General features: G+C 41.9%; 1 protein-coding gene across 3 annotated transcripts; it reads right to left on the reverse strand.

Moving 5' to 3' along the window:
- Positions 1–342: 342 nt before the first annotated feature.
- LOC119730223 (replication protein A 70 kDa DNA-binding subunit-like) lies at positions 343–27,656 on the reverse strand. Of its 3 annotated transcripts, XM_038203018.1 has the most exons (16): positions 27,453–27,646; positions 24,553–24,600; positions 23,302–23,392; positions 22,430–22,535; positions 21,641–21,804; positions 20,266–20,422; positions 19,423–19,594; positions 17,404–17,599; positions 7,246–7,385; positions 5,834–5,982; positions 4,676–4,808; positions 3,896–3,958; positions 3,332–3,445; positions 2,369–2,476; positions 2,139–2,225; positions 343–1,323 (listed from the first exon to the last, which is right to left on the reverse strand). In XM_038203018.1, the coding sequence occupies exons 1-16, from the start codon at positions 27,483–27,485 to the stop codon at positions 1,219–1,221; spliced, it is 1,866 nt and encodes a 621-aa protein (XP_038058946.1). In that variant the 5' UTR covers positions 27,486–27,646; the 3' UTR covers positions 343–1,218. The 3 variants fall into 3 exon arrangements, with proteins under 3 accessions (XP_038058946.1, XP_038058945.1, XP_038058944.1); XM_038203017.1 differs by lacking the exons at positions 343–1,323; positions 2,139–2,225; positions 2,369–2,476; ... (3 more) ...; positions 5,834–5,982; positions 7,246–7,385 and adding an exon at positions 11,686–14,979 and having other exon boundaries at positions 27,453–27,656; XM_038203016.1 differs by lacking the exons at positions 343–1,323; positions 2,139–2,225; positions 2,369–2,476; ... (3 more) ...; positions 5,834–5,982; positions 7,246–7,385 and adding an exon at positions 11,686–14,988 and having other exon boundaries at positions 27,453–27,656.
- Positions 27,657–27,784: the final 128 nt, after the last annotated feature.

Here is a 27,784-nt window from a genome sequence, read left to right on the forward strand (position 1 = left end):
CAAGATGGCGTCGATCGGTCACCCCCAACTGTACTTTCTTTGCCGGTGAGGGGGTACTTGTGAACAGAGCAGATAGCCTGACAACTGGCATCCCTGTGTTCATTCATTCCTAAGGAGTATCTTTTTTGTTTTTTTCACAGAGCAAAACACGTCCATCAAAAGTGGGCCAGAATTAGCAAGCAGCTCTTTTGCCAAATCTAATTCCCAACAGAGAGAGGTTTGCAAAGTTTGAATTGGCATACGGCAATTCAAGTCTTGCAAATGAAATGCCTGCAACAAAACACATAATTGTACAAACGACTTCCCATTGACAGCTTGTCGTTCCTTTCGTCTTACAGCTCAACTTAAATAGAAAAACACAATGAAATGTAACAGCTTTAAAGTGCTTTTTTCTATCATATGTATCGTGATAAAGTATAAAGAACAAATAACATGCAAATCATAACATTGTTATTTAGGCTCTGAAGTTTAACAAAACTAGAACAAAACAAAAGTTAAAAGAACAAAATAATAAGTGATGAAGGTTTTCAAATACATGTACAAGACTGTTACGTGTAAATATTATCTTCTGAATAACATTTGATGTGAATACAACAGAAATAGAGCAACTTGCTTTTTACCTGCAAATAGTGAAATCAAATTTAATAGCTGTTTCTGTTCAGTATTTCGAAGCGACGGTGATGGCAAAAAAGAGTAATGGTTGTAAGATTAAAGATACCATCTTTTAAGGTAGAAGCACTATCAGGGTGATGTCATTAGGTGATGCTTTATCAGGTGATGCTGTATCAGGTGATGCCACATCAGTTGATACCATAATCAGGTGACTCCAAATCAAGTGACAGTATCAGGTGAATCCACATCAGGTGATACGGTATCACATGATGCAGTATCAGGTGATAACCCTATTAGGTGATGCAGTATCAGGTGGTGCTGTATCAAGTGATGCCACATCAGTTGATACCATAATCAGAAGACTCCAAATCAAGTGATGCAGTATCAGGTGATACAGTATCAGGTGAATCCACATCAGGTGATACGGTATCACATGATGCAGTATCAGGTGATATCCTATTAGATGATGGAGTATCAGGTGGTGCCATTTCAGGTAATGCTTTATCGGTTGATGTAGCATCAGGAAATGCAGTATCAGGTAATGAGTACCAGGTGATGCCATATCAGGTGATGTATCAGGTGATGCCTTGTCAGGTGATATATGGTTTAGGCTGCAGCCAAGGTCCTGATGTCCATGATCAGCTTCTTGGATTGTTCCTTGACGTCGATGGGCTTGACACTCATGCATGTGCACTTCAGACGAGCCTCCTCCTATGGTGAGTTTAATCAAACCAAATGATTCAGAACTTGGAGCCATTTCAACATACTTTCTGACCTTTGAGTATGTTTAACTCCATTACCCAGAATATACATGTTATTACAATCGCAAAGAGGTTTGTAAAAGTAGCATTTCGTTCACATCAACACGTCTTGTCAGTGCAACAAGGTCGTAACTCGGATTTCACTCATCTGGAATAATTCCCATGTTAAGCCCGGTTCATACTTCACACAGAAGTGAAATTTGTGACATCAACAATACGTTAGAAGCGTGTCTACTGTAGTTGACGACATGTCAACACTTGCTTTTGTGTGAAGTATGAACCCGACTTTAAACTCTTGTGGTACCATGTGAATTTTTCTTGCTGTGAATAATGTACAATAGTCTACGTTTCATATCAAAGAAACATTTACGTTGTGCCACAAAACTTGAAAATGGGAAATATTCCAGACGAGTGAAATCCGAGTTGCGACCTTGTTGCACTGGCAAAATGTTCAGATTGCAGATGACCCAAGTAAGCATCAAACTAATACCCCATTGTGCTTAGCAATGCCAGTGTCTTAACTTATCAATGTGGCAGCTATTGGCAATTTATGGACTATTTTATTGCCATCTTGGTGATAGGATGGGGACAAATTATCACCTACAGAAAAAGTCAGTTGCACCAGCGCAAATCATGTGATTGGTTCTCTAAAAAGAAAAAAGAAAAATTGTATTGACTTTTTATTTTCAGGGTCTTTTCACAACTATTTTGTGTGTGAACTTCAAAGTTTCTTGTTTCCTCAATCATCTTTCCAATAAAACTCACATTATAAGACTCCATCTTGATGCGCATGCGGAAGACGTAGGATTCAAAGCTGGCCTTCTCGAAGACGTGATTGAAGGCTTGCTCGTCCTAATGGTACAAATCACAAAATGACAAAAACGAGTGCAGCTGACAAAAATGTCTGATTGCTAGTGCATGAAAAATTACACTATCTCATGTATTTCTTTCTTTAAGCACGTTTAACCAGTTTTTGTTCCCGGGTCTAAACTGACCTCCAACTTGAGACGTCCCAATTCGTCTGCCTTCATGCCCAGGATGGTTTCTGCTGTCTCCTGGAAGCAAGTTGTCCACTGGGTGTCGGTGGGATCAGCAACGTTGGCCTGATGATGGAAAGCATGTAATGCATACCACATGAAAGGTTTCCAGACAGATATCACAAGAAGCAATTACAGGATTCGTTAAAGCCCAACACCAAGTGTGTCCCAAACTCATGGACTCTGAACGATATGAAAGGGCTATTCCAGCGTTATGTAAAGCCATTGACAGAGCTTTTAAAGAGGTTGTGGAATGCTCGAAGTCATTTCTGTCATTTTTCGGGTATATGTAGCCTCAGGTGTGATGAAATAAAAACGACTATTGTTTCTGTCATGAAATGAGTACAAAAGGTACTTTTGAGAGCTGTTTTCCAGGTCCTGTTTCGACCTGAACGTGCAATTTGTGTAAAAGTCGTCGGGGGGGGGGGGGGGGGGGGGGGCAGCAAACAAAACATAGTAAATCGTGACGTAATAAACAGGATTCTCGATGCAGCGTAGTATACGAGTCCTGTTTATTACATAACGATTTTCTATATTTTGTTTGCTGCCCCCAAAGACAACTTAACACAAATTGCACATTCGGGTCAAAACAGGACCTGAAAAACAGCTCTCAAAAGTACCTTTTGTACTCATTTCATGACAGACAAAATAGTCGTTTTTATTTCATCACACCTTATGCTACATATACCCGAAAAATGACGGAAATGTCTTCGAGCATTCCACAACCTCTTTAAAAGCAGTTATGCACGCAAGGGGGGGGGGGGGGGCTCCCCTCCCCCCAAGAGGTTGTCCATTTTTTCAAAAGTAAAACCTAAGTAAAGTAAAGTAAAACCTATATTTTTGCCTTAGAAATATTTCCTGACATAAAGTTGGCTGATGAAAACAGAAAAATTGAATTATTCAAATACAGCGAATACTCACTGAAAGCAGAAGTCTGTACTGGAAGTCAGGGTAGTCCTTGCCACATTTCTCACAGTGGTACGATCCATCCCCGTTATCGCTGACTTTCTTGTTGCATTCTGAAGACGGGCAGGCCTGATGAAGCAAGGAAACATTTGATTAGATTTAAAATTGCATATTGCTTTGAACTGGCACATTTTATGTCTTACTCTACTACTCGTGTGATTCTTAAAATCGATCAATGTGTTGAGCAGTAACATAAACAATAGGTCTCGTTCAAATGACATCATTTCCTACAGACCATCCACGTGCATCGGCATTTAGAGCGTCAACTTGCATAACGCTGCGTCGTGTTTCGAACGCATTTGGAGCAACAAGCGTGTGTGTTTGGAACATTTTCAACTCTGCGCAATGCGTGCTTGATTGCGTAAAATACGCAGTTGCAGTTCTCCTACTGAGATGGCCATCATTGAATGAGCCCTATACATACATGTAAGGACCTTAATTTGGCGAAGCGAGTGAATATGTTTAACGGATATGACAAAGCTAAAGACAGGGTTGTCAATAATGACAAGATTTACGTACCATGTACATGCTGTTTTCCTTTCTCATGAATATAATTGTTCCCTTGGTGGTAAAGTAGTCAGGCTGTAAAGTGGAAACCAAAACAACACTGAAAGAACATTGTCACATACAGTGGAAGTCGCTATAACGAACATCGTGGTATCCACAGAAATTGTTCGTAATAGCGATCGTTCGGTATAGCGATTTTCACAATTGTTCGCGCCCTCTTTTGATGATTGAGTCGCCAAACTTGTCCATTACTATTTTCAATTCCGCAGCAGAACTTCACCAAGTTCGCCCTGGTAGTTACTGAAAGACGACTTCGAACACATGCGACTATTGAATCATGTAATTACACAGTTTTTAATAATAGCCATTTGTCGCTCTTCTGTTGACATTTCCAACAACAATGTTCAGTACTTTTGAACACAAAAATTGGGAGCCAAGGATGATGTTTGGTATAGCCGAATGTTCGGTATAGCGGTGTTCGGTATAGCGACGTTCCACTGTATTTGGTCAAAAATTACGTTGTCAGACCACAAAATGGTGCATCATAGATAGCTATCACCAAGAAGTGAAGCACAAAGTTCATAGAAGATCCATCACTTCAAGTGTGAAACACCATGTTTTCAACCCCGCACCAACCCCGAGATTTGTCGAGTGTGAAATGCCTAATAGTAGTTTAAAATTGGACTTTTTGAACCATTGGATCTTGTTTTTCTGAACAGGCTTCTCACTTGGGCAGGGTTTAAAGACAAAATGTACCCTGGATGCTCTTCTACCCATCCCCATCATTCCTACCTTCTCTCCCTGGCCTAGATTCTGTGAGTAGACCTCTTCCAGTGTCAGCCAGTTGGAGTTGGCCCCAGCCCCGGCTCCCATTCTCTGCTCCGAGATGGACTGGGCATCTTGCGTGTGGCCAACAGTATCGTACCTTTATCAAACAGCAAAACAACAACAAAACTTTAGATAAACAGATTCATATTTCACAGTCCACCGACCTCCAATTTGCAAATGAGTTTTTTTTTACAGATGCAACTGCGCTGCCTGGGATATCCTGGGAGAGGTGATCTTAATGGTAGAGTATATCATTTGTCCTTCTTTTTTTTTTTTCGTTTGGAGCAACAAAAGTGCTCAAAACCTAAAGAAGGGTGCTTAACAACTAACCTGATAAAGTGTTTGCCAGGGGTGTGAGTGACCACTGATAAAAAATAGCTGAAAACAGCTTTAAAATGTGTAAAAAAGCTGAACTTTGGAAATATCCTATACTTTTGTACACAGCAAGTGAGGGAAAAAAAGCGGAAATCCAAAACAAAAAAAGCTGAAATCAGCTTTAAAGCTGAAATTTCACACCCCTGGTTTGCTCAGTGAATGCTGTATATTTAGAGAAAACAATATTCTAGGATCTCGATTCAATTCAAATTGCAAAGTCATGTTTTGAATTGTGGTCGAAATCAGCATCCGGGACACGTTCTCAATCAGCCGATTACTGCTACATGATGTCACGCACTAAACCAAGGAATAATAGCGACCACACACGTATGCATCATGTCAACGCTTGCACGCACCCATTCACGGCTTCGCTGAATTAAAAAGGATGCATCTTTAGATGCATCTTTGGAAATAACATTCTTTTATTGCTTTCTTCAAAATGACAGCATGCCAGAAAGAATAATTTCACAGGGAGTTTAGTGCCATTACTATCTTTAAACCAAGTATGATTTTCAATGAAACAATAATTTCGTCAGTTACTTTTTGGATAGCTGCAAATGATATACTCTACCTTTAAGTTGAATTCATCAGTATTTGATGAATCAAGCAGTTGCTAATGAATTTTTTTCCCCAACACGTCCGGGACAAATGCAGAGCTTCTTCCAGACAAAAGGAATGATTTTACCAGCAACCTGTCCGGAACTCGTCCCGGATATGAAATGAGACGGGCCCTAAGCAACAGCTTACCAGCCTTTCAGGTGATGTGCCCTGGGTATGTCTGGGTTGATCATCAGGGTACTGGACATCAGAACAGACAGGGAGCGGCCACCAAAGTCCGACAGTCTAGCGCCCTTGACTGCAATGACTGGGTTGCTGGTCCCGTCAAACTTTTCAGCCTGCCAACAGGTCAGAATGTACAAACACATCAGAGTTCTCCAACTTTGAAAATTAAAGGTCGGTGCGCCGTCAAAAAGCGGATGTTAGGGGCGCAGTCATACATTTCTTTATGCTAGGGGGCGTTATTTGCAGATGAACATGTAACTTATGTATGGATAACACATCTTAGGCCATTTCTAACACAGTAACACTATAACTCTAACAGTTAAGTACAATACTGGCTCAGCATCATCTTTTTTAACACATCAGTGACCAGGGACTCTGAGGCAGTTTGGCCTTGAGACTTTTGATCTGAGGGACTGCTACAATGGGCAGGCTTGTCAGTTTGACAAGTGTTGCATGTTTGACAAGTGTTGCAAACTTTTGGCAGAGTTTCTGGCCAAAATATACCATGGAGGGAAAGGGTAGTCCCACTTGTTTGCCTTTTTTATTATTTTTTCCTTTTCTTAAAGCATCTCAGCAGCTTTTGAAGCATGGCGGGTGCCTCGGAAAGCTTGGTTATTTTTACAGGTTGGAGAACAATGAGTTATAGAAATACATTTTGAGGTAGGGGTGTACATTTACAGGTAGTACGGGAATTGGGGACCCGATTGAAAAACAAAACAAAAAACATGGGTACATGTTAAAGAAACCCAAGCCCAAAATTTAAATCTCGGAAATCGCTGTACAGATTAACCATAAAGGTCCGCACGATAGTACTACCGCATCAGTGCGTCGATACAGCAAGATACAAGTGTGTACAGTGAGCTCAATAGGCCAACATGTAGCTTTTAGGTGTAAATTGCAACATTGTTTTTTCACGTAGCCTGGTTTTCATTTTGAAAATTCCCCACAAATTTTATTCACAACCTTTCGTTTTCACCGTCTGAGAAGTTTCTATTAAAGTAGTATGTAAAGTTGTTTACGGGTACTCGATTCCATAATCTGGAACCGGTTCCCGACATCAGCGGTCGGGTACTCAGGTACCCGGTTCCGATGCACAGCCCTATTCTAGAATGCTTGCTTCAATAACAACAATAATTTAAAGGATCTGTTTCGGGGCACAAAAGTAACCCGAAATAGATTCACATGCCCAAATTAGCAAAAAACAAAAGGATTTTTTTGGGGGGGGGGGGGGTTAAAATAAACCACAGAGTGAACAAAAGTTAGCAGCAGAAAAAAAATTATCAAATTTGTTGCAGAGCACGGGATGACCAACTCAAATTTAAAAATAAAAGGTCTTTCAAATGAACAAGAAGTCCAAGATAAAACTTTTGTTTTACCTCATTCCCCCAGAGTGTGAGCGTGACCACCTTACTGCTGTCATCAATGATGTGCAGTTCTCTCTTTGTCAGTTCCCGGTTTGTCGTCTTTGTGGTGATCGTCGTCACGTCGCTAGCACTCTTGACAACACCAATGACGTCTGAAATATCAATCCAAAGTCAACGTGATGAATGGCAACAACTTCTTTATCTGAGGCAAACGGGAACAACATTTCAGTGCCCTGCTTCTGACTGTGTTGCGGTCGATTCCACCACAATTCCTTGACAAAAGTCTTAAAAAATCATCCAGTCCCTTGTCAAGTCACAATAGGGCTCTCTCAAAGACGACCATCTCTGTAGAACAACTGCAACTGCGTATTTTACGCAATCAAGCCTGCATTGGCAGTGTTGAAAATGTTCCAAACACGCGCGCTTGTTGCTCGAAATGTGTTCGAAATACAACGCAGCCGATGCGCATTATGCAAGTTGATGCTCAAAATGCCGATACACGTGGATGGTCTGTAGGAAATGACGATTTGAGAGAGACCTATAGGGCTGTCCATTTTTGAATAATTTGGTATTCCATTATTCGAAACAGCGTTTGACCGAATATTCAAACATTGGAAAATCGGCGGTCATAAAGTTTACACATGCCAGCTGCAACTGCATGCCGCACACGTCAAAAGTTGCACGCAACGCACGCTGGTGATCAATGTGATGGGCCATATGAGTGCTTTGCAGTAAGTATTATATAACTGTCAAGGGTTTTAAGCTGCTAAACGGATAGAACCATGAACCGCCGTCGACAAAAAAAGTTACTGTCAACATAAAGTGGCATCTGACAATAAAGTGCAGCAAGTTTACGATTAAATTAACATCAGTCGTATGTGTGCATGCGTAGTTTTTTTATCTTTCGAATATTTGAACCAGCAAAAAGCTACTGGAATATTTGGTTGATGATCCACAATTCAGGACAGCCCTATCAAGTCACAAGCTATTAAATGCACAATGACAAAGTCATTGTTTTGGTTTTGCAGCTATCCAAAAGGTAACGGACGTAATTATTGTTGAAAAGTTTACTTGGTTTATAGATAGTAATGGGACTAAATGCCCCGTGAAATGATTCTTTCTTGCAAGCTGTCACTTTGAAGAATTCAATGCAAGAAGGTCTTTGAAAGTTCCCTTAGTAGTTCATTTTTTTATTCTATTTGGCAAAGCATGCATGCGCAAGCGTTGACAGTCACACTTGCGCACTCGATTGCTATAATTCGTAAGTTCAGTGCGCGACATCGCGCAGCTGCAATCGATTCAGTGAGAACGTGTCTTGGACGCTGAATTCAGGCCCAATTCAAAAAATGACTCGGCAACTTTTGATTTGAATCAAGATCCTAGAATGTTGTTTTTCTCGAAATATACAGCTAAAGCTGAGCTGAAACTTCATCAGGTTAGTTGTTCAGCAACCTTCTTTAGATTTTGAGCACTTTTGTTGCTTCAAATGAACATAATGCACAAATTACAAATGATGGACGCTACCTTTAAAAAAGTGGTCAATCAGACTTAGAACAAAAAGAAAGCAGTTGAGGTATTTTCTTGTGATATACTCATGACATTTTAATTGTACAATCAAATCCACTATGCACTTTAATGCATGCATACAGTCCAGTAAAAATCAAATTCCTCCTTTTTTTTCTCTCAATAATGTAATAATAATTTCTGGATACGTTTGTTACTTGTCAAGAACTAATCTATGTGTTCATAGGTAATATGAATTCCAATGATTGTATGAGTTTCAATATCTGTAGCAGGGATCACACAAGACAAGATCACTTTTGGGGCTGCACAGTACGCATATGAAATGTTCCCCTTAATTCATTGGCTCCCTCCATTATTTTTAAGTCTAAGCAAGAAGCAAATTATTATTTTGTTTACAGCAGTTGCAGCAAAAGTTAGAAGCTAGGGTGGCAGCACCCCTTAATGACTTCAGGCAATAAACTACATACCTAATAGGCTTGGGCGGTATATCAAATTTGAGATTCCACGGTATACCGTCACAAAAATACTGATATTCGGTATTACCGGGTACTTTTCTGGGTAGACTATTATGTCATTGAAATACAATAAGACAACATGATGATAGGTAAACTGCCAACAGGCAGCATGGGCAAAACTTCAAAGGACAACTGGATGACTTGTAAGCACAATTTTCATCCTATCTAGACACCGCGATCACAAGGAATTTAAACAATAATGGCCTATACAAATTACAAGGAAGTGCAGATTTGGTCCAGTTGTCTCTGTCGCTCATTTCTTTTTCTTTCAAAGGGCTTATACCCACATCAGGTCAAATTTAAGAGGGAAAATGGAAGTAATGAAATTACTCTCCGAGATTGTTGGTGTTTCGGTATTTTGACATTGTTCGGTATTTTGACATCATTTGGTACTGTATGGTATCAATAAACATATTGGTAAAATACAGTATTATTGAAATATACAATGTAGTTCAAGCCTAATATCTACATGTACTTTTCTTGTCCAGTGTTAGAAACCAGCGAAGCAGATCAGAGTAAAAGGGGCACTAGGTCCTGGAATCCCCGAAAATTTCATGTTTTGGATTGTTTATTTATCATCTTTCAAACATCTGGTTGAAAGGAAACCAACCTAATGTCTTACCATTCCCGAGAAAAGACAAAAAACCTGGTTGTTTATATCGGAGTATCGGAGTACGATTGCATTTTTTCCTGTCGATATCAGTCAATGTACGATACACGTTGTGTGTGTCTATACAGCACCGTGCTCGCGAACAGCGGTGACCAATCACCATGTGCACAAAATATGGTTTCTTACACGTCCGCAAACAGTGAACACTTTATGGATGAAATCACAAACTAGCACCCAAACAGCTCGACTTTTTGGGGTCACAAAAGTGGACGCCGAAAGTCGTTCTCACATACATCATGCAGGAATAACACAAAAACGCCCAGTTTTTAAAGGATAGTTGTGTGGATCGTTATATTCTTCTTTTAAATGTTCTTTTCCAGTAACATCATTTTGTTCAAAATCGCGTTTCGTAGCCCAATTTGGCTGTTCCAGGACGCAGTGTCCCTTTTACACTTAAAGGAACATGAGAATTTAATGGACAATTTAAAATATTCAAACAGAATGTTTACAACGGCCACAAACTGCTGCCATAGGCACATGTGAACAGCAGTTTTTGAACATACTTTCGATAATGCAGATTTAACGCTTCCAATAGTTACAATAAAGACTCCTGACAGAAAAAGTCTCACTGATTTCATTTCAAGATTATTTGTTGTAAATGAACAGCAAACTTAAACATCACATCCTTTACATAAAAATGAACAGATTTTGTTTTTATTATTCATACTATAAACTCAACAACTGAACATTTTAAAAGTAATACTTCTCACGCAATTTTATTTTCTATGACTGATGCATGCTGAGGTACAATAGTTGCAGTAATGGTTACCCTCAACGACTGATGCCACAATCACTTGAAACTTGACTTTACTTACCGACCATTTTTTTCTTTGATATGTATGTTTTAAATCTGTCTATCACAAAAGCCTGACATTAGTCATATTATAGACTGATATTTATATTCTAACAAATTAAAGCATTGTACCGTATTTTATTTCAATAAAAAAAATTTGGTCAAAGTTTATTTTACTCAAAATTAACAAATACCATAATAACATGTAGGGTAAAAGATATTATACTCAGCGAATTATTGTCCCATTTTTGCGGCAGTGTCTTTAATAAATGAACAAATTTATTCCAGCTTCGGCACTATGCATGTACAAACAAACCTTTCAACATGGCCGCTATTACAACTTTTAACAGACGGGCGGGCAAGTGGTCGGCACGGCGCGGCCTTTACTTCCATAAAGTAAGGTCGCGCAATGGCGTCTTTCCTTCAAGGGTGTAAGTTTGAGTCTGTGGTTAATGAACTGCAGCTCTACAATATTAATTCATTCACAGAATTTTGCATATGGATAAAAAGCATACATACTTACAAGCATACATTGCTTCGACAACCAAGTGAAAAAAATGAAAAAAAAAAAAATTCCAGCATTAAGGCCAAAAAATAAAAGTCTCCGGTTTCTGGTATGCGCGCGCGTCGCCGTAGCCATGCGCGTCGGCAAAATGAAAAAGGTTTTTTTTCAATAAAAGATGATGTCTCAAAACCGCCAAACGCACTGGTTTGACTGGAATCCTTCTGCTGCACAGTTTTAACGTGTTTTTAGATGGGGTTATGATCGAGAATAAGCTTTATGTGGCCTCTCTGCACTCCCATATATTTGCACTAAGTTTAGTCGGGCACCATTTGCGGTCATCAGCCGACATTTGAAGCAAAAAAAAACAGGTAAAAAAACAAAAAAAACCGTGTCGCGCACCACTTTTTGGGCAAGCTCCATACCAGGAACCGGAGACTTTTTTGGGGGGCCTAAACTTCACTGCTGACTTTGATCTTATGAGGATTCTTTCACTTTTTAGGATCCGTTTTTGGCTCATGCTGCTTCCAATGCTTTCTATCGCGCCCCCTTCGACTATCCGGCCGTCCTTGTCTGTACTCTCTCCGATTTGGATTTTGCCTAGTTCCCTGTCTCCCTTGTATGCTGCTCAGTCCATGTACAGGTGACAAACTCCGACCTTCACCTGACTTCTGCGCCATGCCAGGCTTTTTACCCTTGAAGTCCCCACTAGGTTCTTTGGAGCATTCAGTTTTTACTAAGTGTTGCACTTGATGTGTTGAAGCATCAGGAGGCATTTCTGGACTTGGTGCGGCCGGCTCGGGGGGCCAACCACCTTGTGCCAAGGTATCAGCGGTTCCTTGAGACGCTATAGAACCTTCTGGTGTGGACCAATCCTGGACGCCTGAATGCAAACTATCATGCTGATGTGATGATGTTCGCGTCCTACCCACAACTGTCCACTCATCTCCCGAGTCTTCGGGAATTTCTTCATCCGAGTTGAATGTACCTCCACCTACAGCACCTTCTCCAGGGATGTTTGTGTCTTCAACAGGCCATGCCCCTTGTGGTTCGACTTCCAAAAAGCTCTGCTGCTGCATGTACTCATTAGCACTTCCTTCAGCTGTCTCGTAGGACATTGGGAAGCCATACCCCTGGAGAGAGAGATTGACGGACATCTGGAGAGTCTGACTGATCTCCTGCAAGCTCTGAAGAACCATCTTGGAGTCCTCACCGCGCTGCTCCTCTCCTTGGAGGCGGTGGCGTTCGACTTGGAGACGTTCTCGATTGACCTCGAGATGGTCCCGCTCCAGATCAAGACGGTTTCTATCCAGTTCAAGTTGGTCTCGCTGTAGCCTCACCTGTTCCTGCAGGGCCTCCAGTCTTTCCCGCTCAGTCTGAAAACGATCTTGCTCGATCTGCAGTCTCTCTTCTTTGAGCAGGAGATTCTGCCGTTCGCAGTCTAGACGGTGGCGGTCAAGAGCAAGCTGCTTGCGCTCCAATTTGAGATGATCTCTTTGCAGTTCAGCATTATTATCCTGTTGACTGTGCTGTTCTGAAGATGGAGTCAATAATGGCTCAACTTGTGGGCCTTGTGATGGTCTTTGAGTCAAAGTCGCACCTACTGGGTCTAGTTGAGAGCTAGGGACTCCATCAGTGTCCTTAGTGGATACATTTTTAGACACAGCACTTGTCTTTTTGTTTGATTTTGCTTTAGGTTTTATGCTTTTCTGTGAAACATCACCAGACTCTAAACTCTTAGTTATTTCTAAGATTTCAACAGTTGCTTCAGACTGTGTATCTATGGATGATGTCACATTGGGAGCCAAGACAGCTGTATCTGATCCAGGACCACATTCAGAGGCCTGTCGTTTTTCATTATCTGAGCTGTGATTTATGCCCAGCTCAGGTTTGATTTCAACACTGGTGTTTCCATCTTGAATGGTTTCCTGAATTGGCACAATGGCAGCTGTTTCTTCCAGGTCGTTTTCCTTTGAAGGATGAGCAATTGGATCAGATTGAGACCTGCTTCCAGAAGGTTCCTCAGAACTGGCCGGTGGATCTACTTGGGCATCAGGAGCATGATTAGAGCCAGGGGCCAAGGCTTCCTGTTTTTTAGTAATGCTAGTTGTGAGCTGTTTAGTTGAGTGCTCAATTGATACATGGTCCCCACTAGCTTCAGGTGATGACTGTTGTCTAACATTTGAATCTGTCATTTGTTCAGTGTTTGAAGCAGCGGCACTGTCTTTGAGTGCATTGCTAGGTTGAGAGCTGAGCTGGGTACAGACTGTGTTTTCAGCAAAGGAGGGTGAGATGGACCTATCAACAATGGGACAGGCTGGTTCAGGGCTAGCCCTTGAGTTTTCATCAAGAGTTTTTACCTCTTCACTATCAGATTCTGAGCTGGTACCATCATCTGAAGCACATGCAGGATTTTCTTCATCAACAGGTTTGGAGCTGGGTACCAACTTGGTATCAACTTCTGGCTGAGTCTTGTCTCCCAGTATGGACTCTTCCTTTTCTGGATCAGAGTTGGTCTTGGCATCTTTGACAGAAGATTCCGAAATACTGTTCTGCTGGGATTCATCAGGGATTTGCAATTGTTGCTTGCCTCGCTTGCGCCGTTTACGTCGTCGATTAGAATCGTTGCTGCTGCTGCTAATCTCTGAAGCTTCAGCATCAGGTGCAGGTAAGTCAGTGGATTCAGGTTCCTTGGCACTTTGAGAGTCTGTTGCAGCGTCATCTGCTTGATGGGTCTTGCTCTTGGCCTTAATTTCCTTCCTTCTGGCACTGCTGGCCTCGGCAGCCTCTCTCCGCTGCCTCTCTCTGGGATCCAGGGGTACTCCCCTACTGCCTGGTTTGATGGTCTTAACGTCAGCTGAGATGTTTCGGATACGTTGTGCCAACTCAGCCAGTTCTGGCTTGTCATCTGGCTTGTCATCTTGTGGTCCTGACGTCCTTTGGGGGAGGACTTGACTCTGACCTGATGTTGTTTGCTGGGCTCCTTGAGGAGATGGTGTTGCTGCTGCTGCAGCCGATGCCGCAGATGCCACTGCTGCTGCAACTGGAGCTGGTACTACAGGTGGATTTGGGGACTGTGTTGAGATGCGAGTTCTGGTGGGTGGAGCTGGCGTGGATTGTGCTGTAGTGGCTGGTGTTGGGGTTCTAAACACTGGCTGTCCATCGTGGGCATGGGAGCATCTGTGGACCCCTGGTGGGGGAGGGGGCCCATCCTGAACTAAACGAATCACAGGTTGTGGGGGGTATCCAGGACGATGATGGAAATGGATATGAAATGCCTGACCCGGGCCAGCTACAGTGGATGTGGTGGTTGTTTCCGATGCAGTGCCAGTCACGGACGATGGTGTCGTGGGTGTACCTGGAGGTGGTGGTGGACCCCTCGGGCCCGGCATGCCGGGGTGATGGTGGACAAAACGTATCACCGGGGGGGCAGATCCACGGAATGCAAACGTCTGTTGGAACACACCCGGTCCAGGGGCCCGTTGTGAGGTGAAAACAGGATACCCAGGGAGCATTTGCTGATTTGGGCCGACCCCCTCAGACATGGGTCTGATGAAAGCCACCTGGTGGGCTTGGACTTGTGGTTGCATCTGAGGACCTGGTGTCCGGCTTGAGGTTGTTGGTGTTAAGACAGCAACGGGGGTAGCTGGGTTTGAGGTTGCTGGTGCTAGAACAGCGACAGGGGTTACCGTTGCAGTTGGCTTAGCAGTAGTAGTTGAGGGATTAGCAACTGTGTCTTGGTCTGTTGAATCTGCAAGAAAATGTGAAAAGCCTTGTTACTCATCAAGTTTTGCCATCCATTTCTTAATGCAGGCATTTTTATTGCATTAAAGTATATTATCGTGAATAATAATTATTAAAATAATATATAAACAAAATACAAACGTTTAATTTATGAATGTAAAAAAATTTTTTCTTAATACTCATGAAAAAATTATCAAAATTAAAACCATCTCAAGAAAATTCCAATATGGGGGATGGAATGCTAGAATTTCAAGCAATTAACTACCATGCATCCCGCCACATAAAAACAATATTACCCCAACGTTTCCAAAATTTCTACAAAAAACTACTTCTTATTTTGGTCTGAATAGGGGGTTAATACTCCTCGTCGTATAGTTTGAAAGAAAATGTTTGATATTCAAGTTGGGTTCCTTATCACCAACAGATCTAAAGATCCAAATGGACATTTTTTTGAACATTCGACAACATCAAGTCCTGTGACAGTTCATCTTCTCCTACAGCAAATTTGGTGAGCTCAGAGAAATTGTGAAAACTTTGGGTGAATTCTGACACTTTTTTTTCAAAAATCAAGAGGGTAAAAAAAATAATATGGTTCATACCTTGTCCTGGAGAATATTGCATCGTGAGAAACAATTCATCAGCTTCTTAATTAAGAAGTTGTGGCATCTGTTACAGACTTGATCCACACAGTGCAAAGGGTGTGCAAACCAAGCAGGATTTAAGAGTTTCGGCAGGTTTTGAAACTTCGCGCCTAAATCGCGTTTCCTTATCAATTTGTTGTGTAATGTAATATCACGTTTGCATTTTTCTTATACATAACGTAGGACAGTGGTATGAAAAGTACACAAGAAAGCTTGTAAGCCGTCTGACGTAAAGCATCATGCACGCATTCTCGTCATTGAATTCTCATTAGATTTCTGCCGAAGTTAACCCTTTGTTCTATTTTATGATGTACAAGATATCTGAAGTTGAGTGTACATTTTGTAAGATGTACTGCAAATTCCAAGCATTTTGTTGTGTGACAGGATGTTCACACGTGGCATGTACTTTGGACATGTTATATAGGCTCAACAGCAATATGTGTACGTAGAAGCGCAATGCAAGACCTGGAAAGTTTAACTCGACATTAGGGGTGTGCATTTGCGGGTAGTACGGGAACCGGGTACCAGATTGGGAAAAAAAACAGGGGTACCCATTAAAGAAACCCAACCCCAAAATTCAAATCTTGCAAGTTGCTGTACAGATTGTCCATAAAGGTCCGCATGACAATACTACCACATTGGTGCATCAGTGCAGCAAAGATATAAGTGTGTAGCTTTCTGGTGAAAACTGCAACTACCGCAAGCGTCATGAACATGAAACCTGCTTTGTTTTTCTATGTAGCCTGGTTTTTCATTTTGAAAATTCCCCACAAATGACATTCAAAACCTTTTTCTTTCATTGTCTGATAAGCTACTGAGTAATTTGTACAGTTACTTATAGGTACTTGATTCCATAATCTGGAACCGGTTCCAGACATCAGCAGTCGGGTACTTGGGAACCCGGTTCCGATGCACAGCCCTCCTCGACATTGAGTATGCTATATGTATTGGTCAAACGAGTATGTGACATATGTTTCTTAGTATTTAAAGGGAATGTGCTTTTGCTGCAATTTTCAGAAATAAATGGATTTAGAGGATTAGTATGTTGTAGTAAATACTGTTAAACTGACTTGTTTCACGTTTTGGGCTTGTTTATGCTGGAAAAACCAAGAAAACCAATCATTTTCTTGTCAGCTCAAAGAATCACTCTAGCAGGTTTGTACCCCTTCACAGGTGTGTAATCTATTGCAAATAAAATGCAGAATAACTAAATATGAAAAAATAGGAACAATTTTTGAAAAAAAGCCAGTTTTTTCCAACGCTGGTCGGCCGACTAGCGTTGGAAAAATACTGTTTTTCTTGAAAATGTCAACACACCAGGAGCCACGATTTTACAGGATGCTTTAGACTGTCAATCCCTAACAATTCTGTAAGGTATTTCGTGATAATTTGATCATTTCGTTTTTTGATGTTTGCAAATGTTGTATCTTCCCTTTAAAGGGTCTATTGTTGCAATTTTGTGGCTTTGTTTTATCTAAGTTTTTAAATATTGTGGAACTTCCTGCTACAAGGACACTTTTAATCCATTCTCAAAACTTATACTCAATAATGCTGTCAGAACACCACTGAGTACACAATATACATCCCTTTATGCATTTGGCAAATTATATACAACAGTTATGGGCACGTTTCAGGGTAAATAGAAGCAAAGTATTAAAGAATGAATAAATAGACTTCAATTCTAACCACTGCGTGTTTACAAAGTCTGTATTTTGTTACACTTAAAACACCAGCATTTCATCCCCATATTGGTTTTTGTGTGCTGACACATTTCAACTCACCCAAAATGGCGTCTTTGTTCATGTCTTCCAGCTGGCCGATGGTCCGGAAGTCAAACTGCATTGTGGGAATGGAGTCGTCTTCCTCCTCGCAAGGAACCATCGTTGTGTCGTTGTTGAAGGTCATCTCGTAGTCGTTGGTGATGGACGTGTACTGGCGGTTGGCTGTCTTCAGGGTGCCGCGGGAAATGAAGTAAACCTGATGATATACAATGGGATGGATTGGTTATTGAAAGGTAGAATATGTCATTTATCATTTGTGCATTTTTTTCGGTTGAAGCAACAAAAGTGCTCAAAATCTAAAGGATGCTTAACAACTAACCTGATGACGTTTAAGCTCAATGAATGCTGCTTAGGCCAAAAAATAAAAGTCTCCGGTTTCTGGTATGCGCGCGCGTCGCCGTAGCCATGCGCGTCGGCAAAATGAAAAAGTTATTTTTTTCAATAAAAGATGATGTCTCAAAACCGCCCAACTCACTGGTTTGACTGGAATACTGCTGCTGCACAATTTTAACGTGTTTTTAGATGGGGTTATGATCGAGAATAAGCTTTATGTGGCCTCTCCGGACTCCCATATATTTGCACTAGGTTTAGTCGGGCACCATTTGCAGTCATCAGCCGACATTTGAAGCAAAAAAAACAGGTAAAAAAAAAAAAAAGCCGCGTCGCCGCACCACTTTTTGGGCAAGCTCCATACCAGAAACCGGAGACTTTTTTGGGGGGCCTTATTCTGACAAAACAATATTCTAGGATCTCTAGTTCAATTCAAAAGTTGCCCCCGAAATCAACGTCCAAGACGCGTTCTCATTCAGCCAATGTCAGCTACACGATGTCACGCATTAAACCAACAAATTAAAACCACGCACGCGTCGTGTCAAGGCTTGCGCACATCCATTCACGGCTTTGCCAAATTAAAAACGAACTACTAACAAAAATTCCCAAAAAATTTGTCTTTAAATGCATCTTTGGAAATGACCTTCTTTTGTTTTCTATAAAATGACAGCATGCCAGAAAAAATCATTTCAAAGGGAGTTTAGGGCCATTTGTATCTTTAAACCAAGTATGCTTTTCAACAATAATTTCATCAGTTACTTTTTGGATAGCTGCAAATGATCTACTCTACCTTTAAAATGAGTAACACCCGTTTGAGACTAGTGTTCCAAAGAAATGCCAAACCAAATATATTGAGAGTGATTCAATTCAACCCGATTGAATATGGTTTTATTTACTAAAGGTTTAGTCGGGCACCATTTGCAGTCATCAGCCGACATTTGAAGCAAAAAAAACAGGTAAAAAAAAAAAAAAGCCGCGTCGCCGCACCACTTTTTGGGCAAGCTCCATACCAGAAACCGGAGACTTTTTTGGGGGCCTTATTCTGACAAAACAATATTCTAGGATCTCTAGTTCAATTCAAAAGTTGCCCCCGAAATCAACGTCCAAGACGCGTTCTCATTCAGCCAATGTCAGCTACACGATGTCACGCATTAAACCAACAAATTAAAACCACGCACGCGTCGTGTCAAGGCTTGCGCACATCCATTCACGGCTTTGCCAAATTAAAAACGAACTACTAACAAAAATTCCCAAAAAATTTGTCTTTAAATGCATCTTTGGAAATGACCTTCTTTTGTTTTCTATAAAATGACAGCATGCCAGAAAAAATCATTTCAAAGGGAGTTTAGGGCCATTTGTATCTTTAAACCAAGTATGCTTTTCAACAATAATTTCATCAGTTACTTTTTGGATAGCTGCAAATGATCTACTCTACCTTTAAAATGAGTAACACCCGTTTGAGACTAGTGTTCCAAAGAAATGCCAAACCAAATATATTGAGAGTGATTCAATTCAACCCGATTGAATATGGTTTTATTTACTAAATTTCCATTGACTTAACCCTGGAGTAATTTTGCATCAATGCAACAGTCATTTTTTATGTGCAATCACAACTATGTTACGAACGACAAACTTAGTTCTAAACTTTGGAATTACGTCCGGTGCAAATCTAGAAAGCTAACACCACACCTTTCCGACTTCAATCAAGTCGTAGAACTTGTCGCACTGTTCCTTGAAGGCCGTGGCTCGGATCTCGCCGGACTGATCGCACAGGTCCATGGAGAACAGCTTGCCCTCGCCGCGGGAGTTGCTCCAGGTGCGGACGGAGGATTTGTTGGAAACGCGAGCCTTGATGGTCCATCTACCAAAACAATGCAATTCAGTTTTAAAATCGTCAAATATTTGATTGAGCTTGCAATATTCATGGTTTTCGACAACTCAAACATGGGAATGATTCTTCCCTTCTTTCCTTGAAAGAATTTGACAATCGAAAGATTAAGCTCTTTAAATTTTTTAAAAATTCCCATTAGTGATCAAGCCAGGCCGTGATTTCAAACTACATCTAAGTGAATTTAATGATTTTGCAAACCTCTCCCTGCAATGACCGACTGTTATGAAATTTGGTATGCTTTTTGGGACATTCGTGGTTAGTACCCCTCAGGGGGAGTGTGTGGCCTAGTGGTTAGGGTTCGTGACTCCTGATAAGAGTGTCACGGGTTCGATTCCAGCTGCTGGCCATGCGTTGTGTCCTTGGGCAAGCCACTTCATCCCCACTTGCCTCTCCCCACCCAGGAGTACAAATGGGTACCGGCATTAGCTGGGGAGAAACTTGCGATGGACTAGCATCCCATCCAGGGTGAGTAGAAATATTCTCAGTCGTTTCATGCTACTATACTGATACCAGAGTTAAACGCTGGCCTGATGGGCCACATTGGCTTGTGACAGACTTTACTTCTTCTTTTTTTACCCCTCAGTACCCCTAGTCATAAATATTTTGGGGGCAAACACACCCATCCCCCACCCCACACCCACCTGTTCTGATATGGCGTCAGGCTGCTGATTGGCTGGGCTTGTTTGGGCGGGCTCATCATGCCAGTGGAAGGCCCCGCGCCTCCATAGTTACCCTGCTTGTTGAAGCTACCACCGGCGCCGGGGAAACTGTTGGCCTTGGCAACCCCCATTGGTGATGCTGTAAACATCAAACACAGATGACAAATAAAATTCAGTTAACTCTAATCTTCTATGGCATTTGGGATTTAAACCCTGCTTAGTGAACATCTCCAAAGTCGGAACGTTTGGATTGTTTCAACGGGGAACATTGCCTGTTCCAATTGGGAACATGTGTTGTTCCCCCAGGAACGCCAGGTCTATGAGCGTTGGTCTATGCACATGCGCGCTTACGTTCTTTCCCACAACTGCCAGTGAAATGTATCACTTACGTTCTCTTTGCCATCCTCAACTTCATCATCGTGATTTAGCATTGCGTTTTGTTCAAATAAATCTGAAACCTCCGAAAATCGCGCAACATGTAGATTTTATTGCAGTCGAACTCCATGTGCAACAGCAATGAGGCTCTGTACATAGCTAGTCATGTAATGTGTTAATGCTTAAACTCATTTCCAGCCGTAAATTACTTCAATCCGAGCTTACTTATGTGCATCTACCATTACAATCTGTGCACTGACGACTGGTAGAACAGATTATAATTGCACTCGCAATACAAATGTTGCGGCGCCGTTTTCATCAAATTCTTTGGAATTCAATTTTAAAAATCAGACTTTGCAAGGAAAAGATCGTCAGAAAAATTGGAAGTTTGGAAATAAAGTTTCATCACAAGTATTGAAGCCTTTATAGATTTTAGTCTAGTAAAATTTGATGTGTATGAGTCCGAGCATCAGAACAGAAACAGAACTCGAGTTTAGAGGCATTTTGGATCATTTGCTTTCATGCATTTTTGTTTCGTTTCCAATAGTAACATACCTCAAATTAAAAGAGTTCTGAAATTTCAGCTCAGTGGCACTGGATATCACACTTTGAGAAAACAGTGAAAATTCATCCACAATCTATGATCACGAAATACGATTTTGTCAACAGAACTCTTTATTTCTAACAATCAGTCAACTAACTAAACAACAGCAAGCCGGACGGAAAAATTTCACGGGGTGTTTAGTACAAGTGCGATCTTTAATCCGAGCAAGCCTATTGATAATAAGTTGCCATGTTACTTTGGGATAAATGCAAATGATCCCATGTGCCTTGAAGGTAAGGGTACAACACTGGTCGATGAAAAACTCAGACTACTGCACAATTGATTTTGAAGCTCGAGTTTTTGTTTTACTTTAGTGAGTGGGCAATTAAACCACCGTTAGCAAATAAGCTTTATTTTGTTACACCCCGCAGCCCCTACCTCCAGCTCTCATTGGTTGCTGTGGTGTGTGCTGCAGCGCCGGTGCTTGCTGCCCGTTGCTGCCGCCCCCACCCCCCAGGGGGAGGGCGATGGGATTGCCGATCTTCCCACCAACCTGGCTTCCCGGTGCTACGACAGTCAGCTCCAGGATGATCACCACACGTCTGAATGGAAAAATCAGCTTGTGTAAGGCCACGTCCGAATTACTTGGCTTCGGCTGGAAATAGCATACGGGTCTATGGGAAGTGGCTGCACCAGCTTCCATAGGTCTATGGGAAGTGGCTGCACCAGCTTCCATAGGTCTATGGGAAGTGGCTGCACCAGCTTCCATAGATCTATGGGAAGTGGCTGCACCAGCTTCCATAGATCTATGGGAAGTGGCTGCACCAGCTTCCATAGGGCGTGTGTAATCTGCAGCCATAGCCAGGTAATTCAGACACGGCTTTAACAGTGATGTAGTCAATGTGCATGTGTTGGATCACAAGTACATCTGGGGATGTACATCGGAGCCGGGTACCCGAGTACCCGACTGCTGATGTCGGGAACCAGTTCCAGATTAAGCTTCATAAATTGTATTGAGCTCTCTGTACACACTTATATTGCTGTATTGACGCACCGATGTGGTAGTATTATCGTGCGGACCTTTATTAACAATCTGTACACAGCAACGTCTGCGATTAACATTTTGGGGTTGGGTTTCTTTAACGGGTACCTGGCTTTCTTTCACTCTGAAGAGATCCAAAAAAAGAATTTTTGAAAGAAAGAGAAAAATGCAATGATGTTTCTCACCTGTTTCCGGCTAGCTTGTTGCAGACATAACGGTCCAGACAGATCACCGTGTTTGGCTCTAGCTGACCGTCGGCCACCATCTGATTCAGCTGTACGGCCAACATGGCTGCAGGCAGAGACAAGACAGAAAACGATTAAAAACTTCCTCATAACGTGGTTGCGGCTCGCCCAAAATACCTAGTTCCGAACAAGCTCCGCTTAAGATACATGAACATGAACAAATCCTAGGCACTTCAGTTCGGTTTGTTCTGGTGCATATCGTGAAGATCATCAAAGACTAGCCCAGATCTGTCTAGCCACGCCCTGGAGTAATATTTTTGTGTGTCATTCAATACGTTTATTATCCATGGTACAGGGCCAGCATTGGGTTCAATGCTTTATGCCTCGTGGCCGCAAACGACTCAGCCAAGCGGTTTGTCTCAGACGCTCCGCCATTGTTTTGACTAGCCGGAATGAATGTCCCTGGCCTTCATGCGATTGAATACCTTGTTATGGAGCCAATCATGGCTCTTGGCTTTGTGCACAGAGAATGGGTAATTTACTCAGGAACTGATTCTTTTGGCGCTGGAACTGAGCATAGCGGGTACCCGGTTCCTGAGAAGATTGGACTCGCGGTTCCGGTTCTCAGACTCATATTAGGACTGGATAGAACCAGGGAATTGCCGGAACTGTCAGAAGCAATCAATAACTTTGCCTCTAGTGTGCAGCTTTCTGTAATTAAGAAAATTACTGACCACATTATCGGAATGTTGTGGGAGACCAACTGCCACATGTCATCCGTGTTCAGCAACAGTCAAGGCAGCGAAATATAAATGGAATGTTCACAGCATTTTCACTCGGGTTACTGTGGGAAGAGCAGTCACAATACGTACCTGTGTTGTTATGGACGCCGTCTGACAGCATTATTCTGTAGCGGTCAACAGTAGTGTTGGTGGAAGCAGCAGGGTTCAGCTTCTTCAGCGCCTAAGAAATGAAGACAATACGTTATGAATGCTAAAGTAGGTGCTATGTGTTAAACATGCAAATGTTACCAATCTGCAAAATTGTGGGAGCATGCGGTGTAGTGTTGTGCAATCCCGACCTGAAACTGACCCGACCCGAAACCGCCTTTGGGTCGGTTGGTTTGTCCATCATTTCAGTCAGGTCAGGTCAGTTCCGGTTTTGCGTTTGCGAATTTCGGGTTGGGTCCGTTAAGCCATTTTGGAAAAACCCCACATAAACCGAAATAAACCGGGAAAAAAGTGAAACAGTTGAGAAATTCACATGGTGTAAGTTTATTGAAGATTCACTGTGCTCGGTACGACCAAAATCAGTCCTCCTGATTTGAAAATCACAGGCGTGTGGAAAAAGGCACACCTGGATTTTTCTAGGCGTGTGTTTTTTCTAGGTGTGTGATTTTCTAGGTGTGTGATCTGTGGTCCAGGGAAATTCAGGTGTGCAATTACATGTATTCACACTTCTCATTAAGCTTTTAGGTGTGCGATGGTGTGGGGGTGTGCACGCCTCAAATCAGAAGGACTGAAAATGGTTTGTGGTCTGCCACGCATGGTCTATAACATATAGGCCCACCAGTAGGTCACGTTGTGAGTGCTGTACGGTATGATTCAGTTACTGAGAGACGACAGTTTTCATGGGATGAGGGTAAGTTCAGGCACAAAAAGTGCACACAGTTTCCCAAGCCAGAAATTCGGGGGGGGGGGGGGGGAGTTTCCGGGCGGTTCGGTTTCGGGTCGGTTTCCTTGAAGTTTTGGCCGGTCAGGTCGGTTTGAGGAATTCAGATCGGTTTCGGTTCGGATTCGTTTTAACTCTATAATGTTTCGGGTCAGTTTGTCATGGTCAACCCAACCCGATGCAGAACACTAATGCGGTGCAGGGTGGCGAGCTGTTTTCTGCTTGATGCCCTCCCCCCTTTCTTAGAATTTGGGAAAGGCAAAATGCTATTTCTTGTTCAAAAATCAAAGCCATGAAGTGTATGAAAAGGCTTTATAGCTGTTATGTAAAGTGTCAAGGTTGACATGTTTTAGTCTTCTGTCATGGAGACTGCCCTAAAGGTTCTTTCTATAATGCTGTTTTTCTATAAACCTGGCCAAAATAAGTTCGCAGTGTTCATCGTTACCACCTACCAAAAGCTGAAACACTGGCTTGTCAATCTGCTGTCCGTCATTTATTGCCTGCGTGTAAAAAAACAACAACAATAAAGCATAGAATTTCAGGTAGGCCCTACCAATCAATGTTCAAGCTGAGATCATCTTCTATAAATTGATCAATCACTAGAATCACAATCAATCCCAGATTGGAGAAATAATGTAGCTTTAGAAACCTAAACTGGGAGTGAATGTTGCATCCCGACGCCACTTTTTTAATCACATAGGCCCTATCAATGAAGGTCAGTCATTGCAAAAGTGTTGAAAAGACATGAATCTGGGACTGGGAAACATTTCCAATTTTGTTAGATTAGAAAATACTTTGAAAATGCACTCAATTCTCCACAGACATTGGGAAAAAATTCCATGCATGGGCATCACTCATTTTTCCATGCAGTGACCTATCATCCATCAGAAAGCGAGAACATGTCCTAAAAGTCAAATTTAGCAGGGAATATATTGAAGTATTTACTAAGAATATTTCAGACCAGTCTCATAGTTTGTGCACAGGGTGTCAAGTATGTCCAGGCATGGAAATCTTTCCAGACTTTGTACACAACCAAAGAAGTGGTGTCTGGATGCGAGGCCTCCATTCTAAACATTGAGAAGACACAATAAAAGAGCTGACGCAAGATACCAAAAATGAGTGACATAATCATGGAGAAAGGAATAACATCAACGATATATAAACTGGTAACACTTAACAAATAACAATCATGACAGTCACAGATTATCTTGGGTTAATCACAACTTCCCCACTTGTTTGCGTACAAAGCATCAAAACGTCAACTCAAGCTCCATGACCTAAGTTTGGGGAAAAGGCATTATTCTAGAATGTTGCAACCATACGCCACTTTTCTTCTTCATATATCCTCGATTTCCGGTTTTCGAGGGTGTAAGGATTTATTTCAAGCAAGAGAAAAACACCGACATAGCCTTCTGTTTCCAAATTTTTGGGGCTGGTGGTAGAACACGTACTGCACATGACACACAACAAATCAACTGGTTGTGTGTAGCTCTACTGAGTGGAGCGTTGAAGACTACGGTACCCTCCGAACTAACGCTCCACCGATTTGGCATACTTTCATGACTTTGGTGACATGTACACGGTATGCATTTTGTGCATATCCTCGCGAGGGCCTTTTGTCCTCGCGAGGGCATGCACAAAATGCATACCGTGTACCTGTCACAAAAGTATGCCAAATCGGTCACCGTGGAGCGTTAGTACGGAGGGTACCGTAGTTCAATGCGTGTTCAAATCTGCGCATGTGCTTCGCTACACAACCATGACAACTTCAACAAAATCAAGCCTCGAAAACCGGTACACGGACAATATCATCTCAACGAAGGTCAGTCATTGCAAAAATGATAAGACGTGAATATATATGGGGCTGAGAAACATTTCCTGAAAGATTCCCATATCTGGACATCACTTGTCACCCTGTCACCGCCTAGTGCACAAACCCTTGAGTCTGGTCTGATAATAGTTTTCTCAGTAAACCCTAGGGCCTACTTCATTTTTATTTTCCCTGTTAAATTTGACTTTTTTAGGACATTATCACTTTCTGATATACTGAGTGATCAAGGAAAAAATAGTGATGGTCAGATTAATAATGGGCAAGATGCCATTGATGGGAATCTTTCCACATTTCCAATTTTGTTAGGAAATACTTTCTTGACTCTTGTTACTGTTACTTTAGTGTTAGGAATATTTTCTTGACTCTCCATACTATTACTAGTTGTACACAACCGCTGAAGTGGCATCAGGTTGCAACATTCAGTCTTTCCCCGTTAGGTTACTTGAGTTTGCACAGAGCTAGCTAGAGAAGAGACAGTCATCGACCAAGTCGACGCCCGACAGGAAAAAAATATGATTTGTTTTCCCAAACTTGACACTCACACTCACAGCTAGCTCTACTGAGTGGAGCGTTGAATTACGGGTACCCCTCCATACAAACGCTCCACCGATTTGCCATACTTTGGTAGCACCATACACGGTCGTCATGACGGTATGCATTTTGTGCATGCGCTCGCGAGGACAAGGCCCAAAAAAAACGATAAAGAAAATACAAATGAGGAAGACAGTAACCCTGGATAGATCCACACATTCATGACATTCCATAAGACCCCTCAAATTGTTTCAAACAACCGGTAATTTTGAAAAAAGAACACAATAGTCTGAACTTACCGCTCACAATTAAATGTGTCTGCCGAGTTGCACAGTCTATTTCACTGACATGACTGATGCATAATTCATTGCGCGCGTGTGTGACGTCACTATTGAAGAAAAACAAGTCGCGCTTAATCAATAGCTGTTTCATGTAGTCATATGTGCCCCGCGCCGTCTGACTGTGGGTTTTTGGTGCGGGGCACATATCAGTACATGAAACAGTCATTGATTAAGCGCGACTTGTTTTTCTTCAATAGTGACGTCACACACGCGCGCAATGAATTATGCATCAGTCATGTCAGTGAAATAGACTGTGCAACTCGGCAGACACATTTAATTGTGAGCGGTAAGTTCAGACTTTTGTGTTCTTTTTTCAAAATTACCGGTTGTTTGAAACAATTTGAGGGGTCTTATGGAATGTCATGAATGTGTGGATCTATCCAGGGTTACTGTCTTCCTCATTTGTATTTTCTTTATCGGTTTTTTGGGGCCTTGTCCTCGCGAGGGCATGCACAAAATGCATACCGTCATGACGACCGTGTATGGTGCTACCAAAGTATGGCAAATCGGTGGAGCGTTTGTATGGAGGGGTACCCGTAATTCAACGCTCCACTCAGTAGAGCTAACTCACAGCATGCATCATTTTTTGCATGTCACACACACACTCACAACCATGACATTCAATCTTCAGAAGAAAAAGTTTTCCTACCTCTAAGGCTCCAGACGATAGCTGTGTGCTCATTTTGCCAAGGAGAAGTTTGAACGAATAATGACGAAAAGATGGTAACAAATACCGGGCAAGTACGAACACGAATGAGTTCGTATTGACTCCTATTGCTCAACGCAATCTCCCGCCATTACCACGGTATAAAAATTAGCAATGGCGCGCTATCGTTCAACAAGAACGTAATTGCGCATGCGCAATAGAATCTAAAAAAAATCGCGGAAAATGGGGATTCGACGACTATTTCATGTATTCATTTGTTTGGTTAAAGTCTGTGTTCACAATAATCTTCATTCTCAGGATACGGGCACTCTGCG

The sequence above is a fragment of the Patiria miniata genome, unplaced genomic scaffold (genome assembly GCF_015706575.1).
Source record: "Patiria miniata isolate m_02_andy unplaced genomic scaffold, ASM1570657v1 HiC_scaffold_22, whole genome shotgun sequence".
Classification (NCBI taxonomy): Eukaryota; Metazoa; Echinodermata; class Asteroidea; order Valvatida; family Asterinidae; genus Patiria; species Patiria miniata.

Excerpts from the sequence above, each read along its gene's own strand:
- LOC119730223 (XM_038203016.1), bottom strand. The coding sequence starts at position 27,485 with ATGAGCACACAGCTATCGTCTGGAGCCTTAGAG. Across the intron at positions 24,601-27,452 it reads TATCGTCTGGAGCCTTAGAG|GCAATAAATGACGGACAGCA; the intron begins GTAGGAAAACTT and ends TTTTACACGCAG. Across the intron at positions 14,989-17,403 it reads GAACAAAGACGCCATTTTGG|ATTCAACAGACCAAGACACA; the intron begins GTGAGTTGAAAT and ends ATTTTCTTGCAG.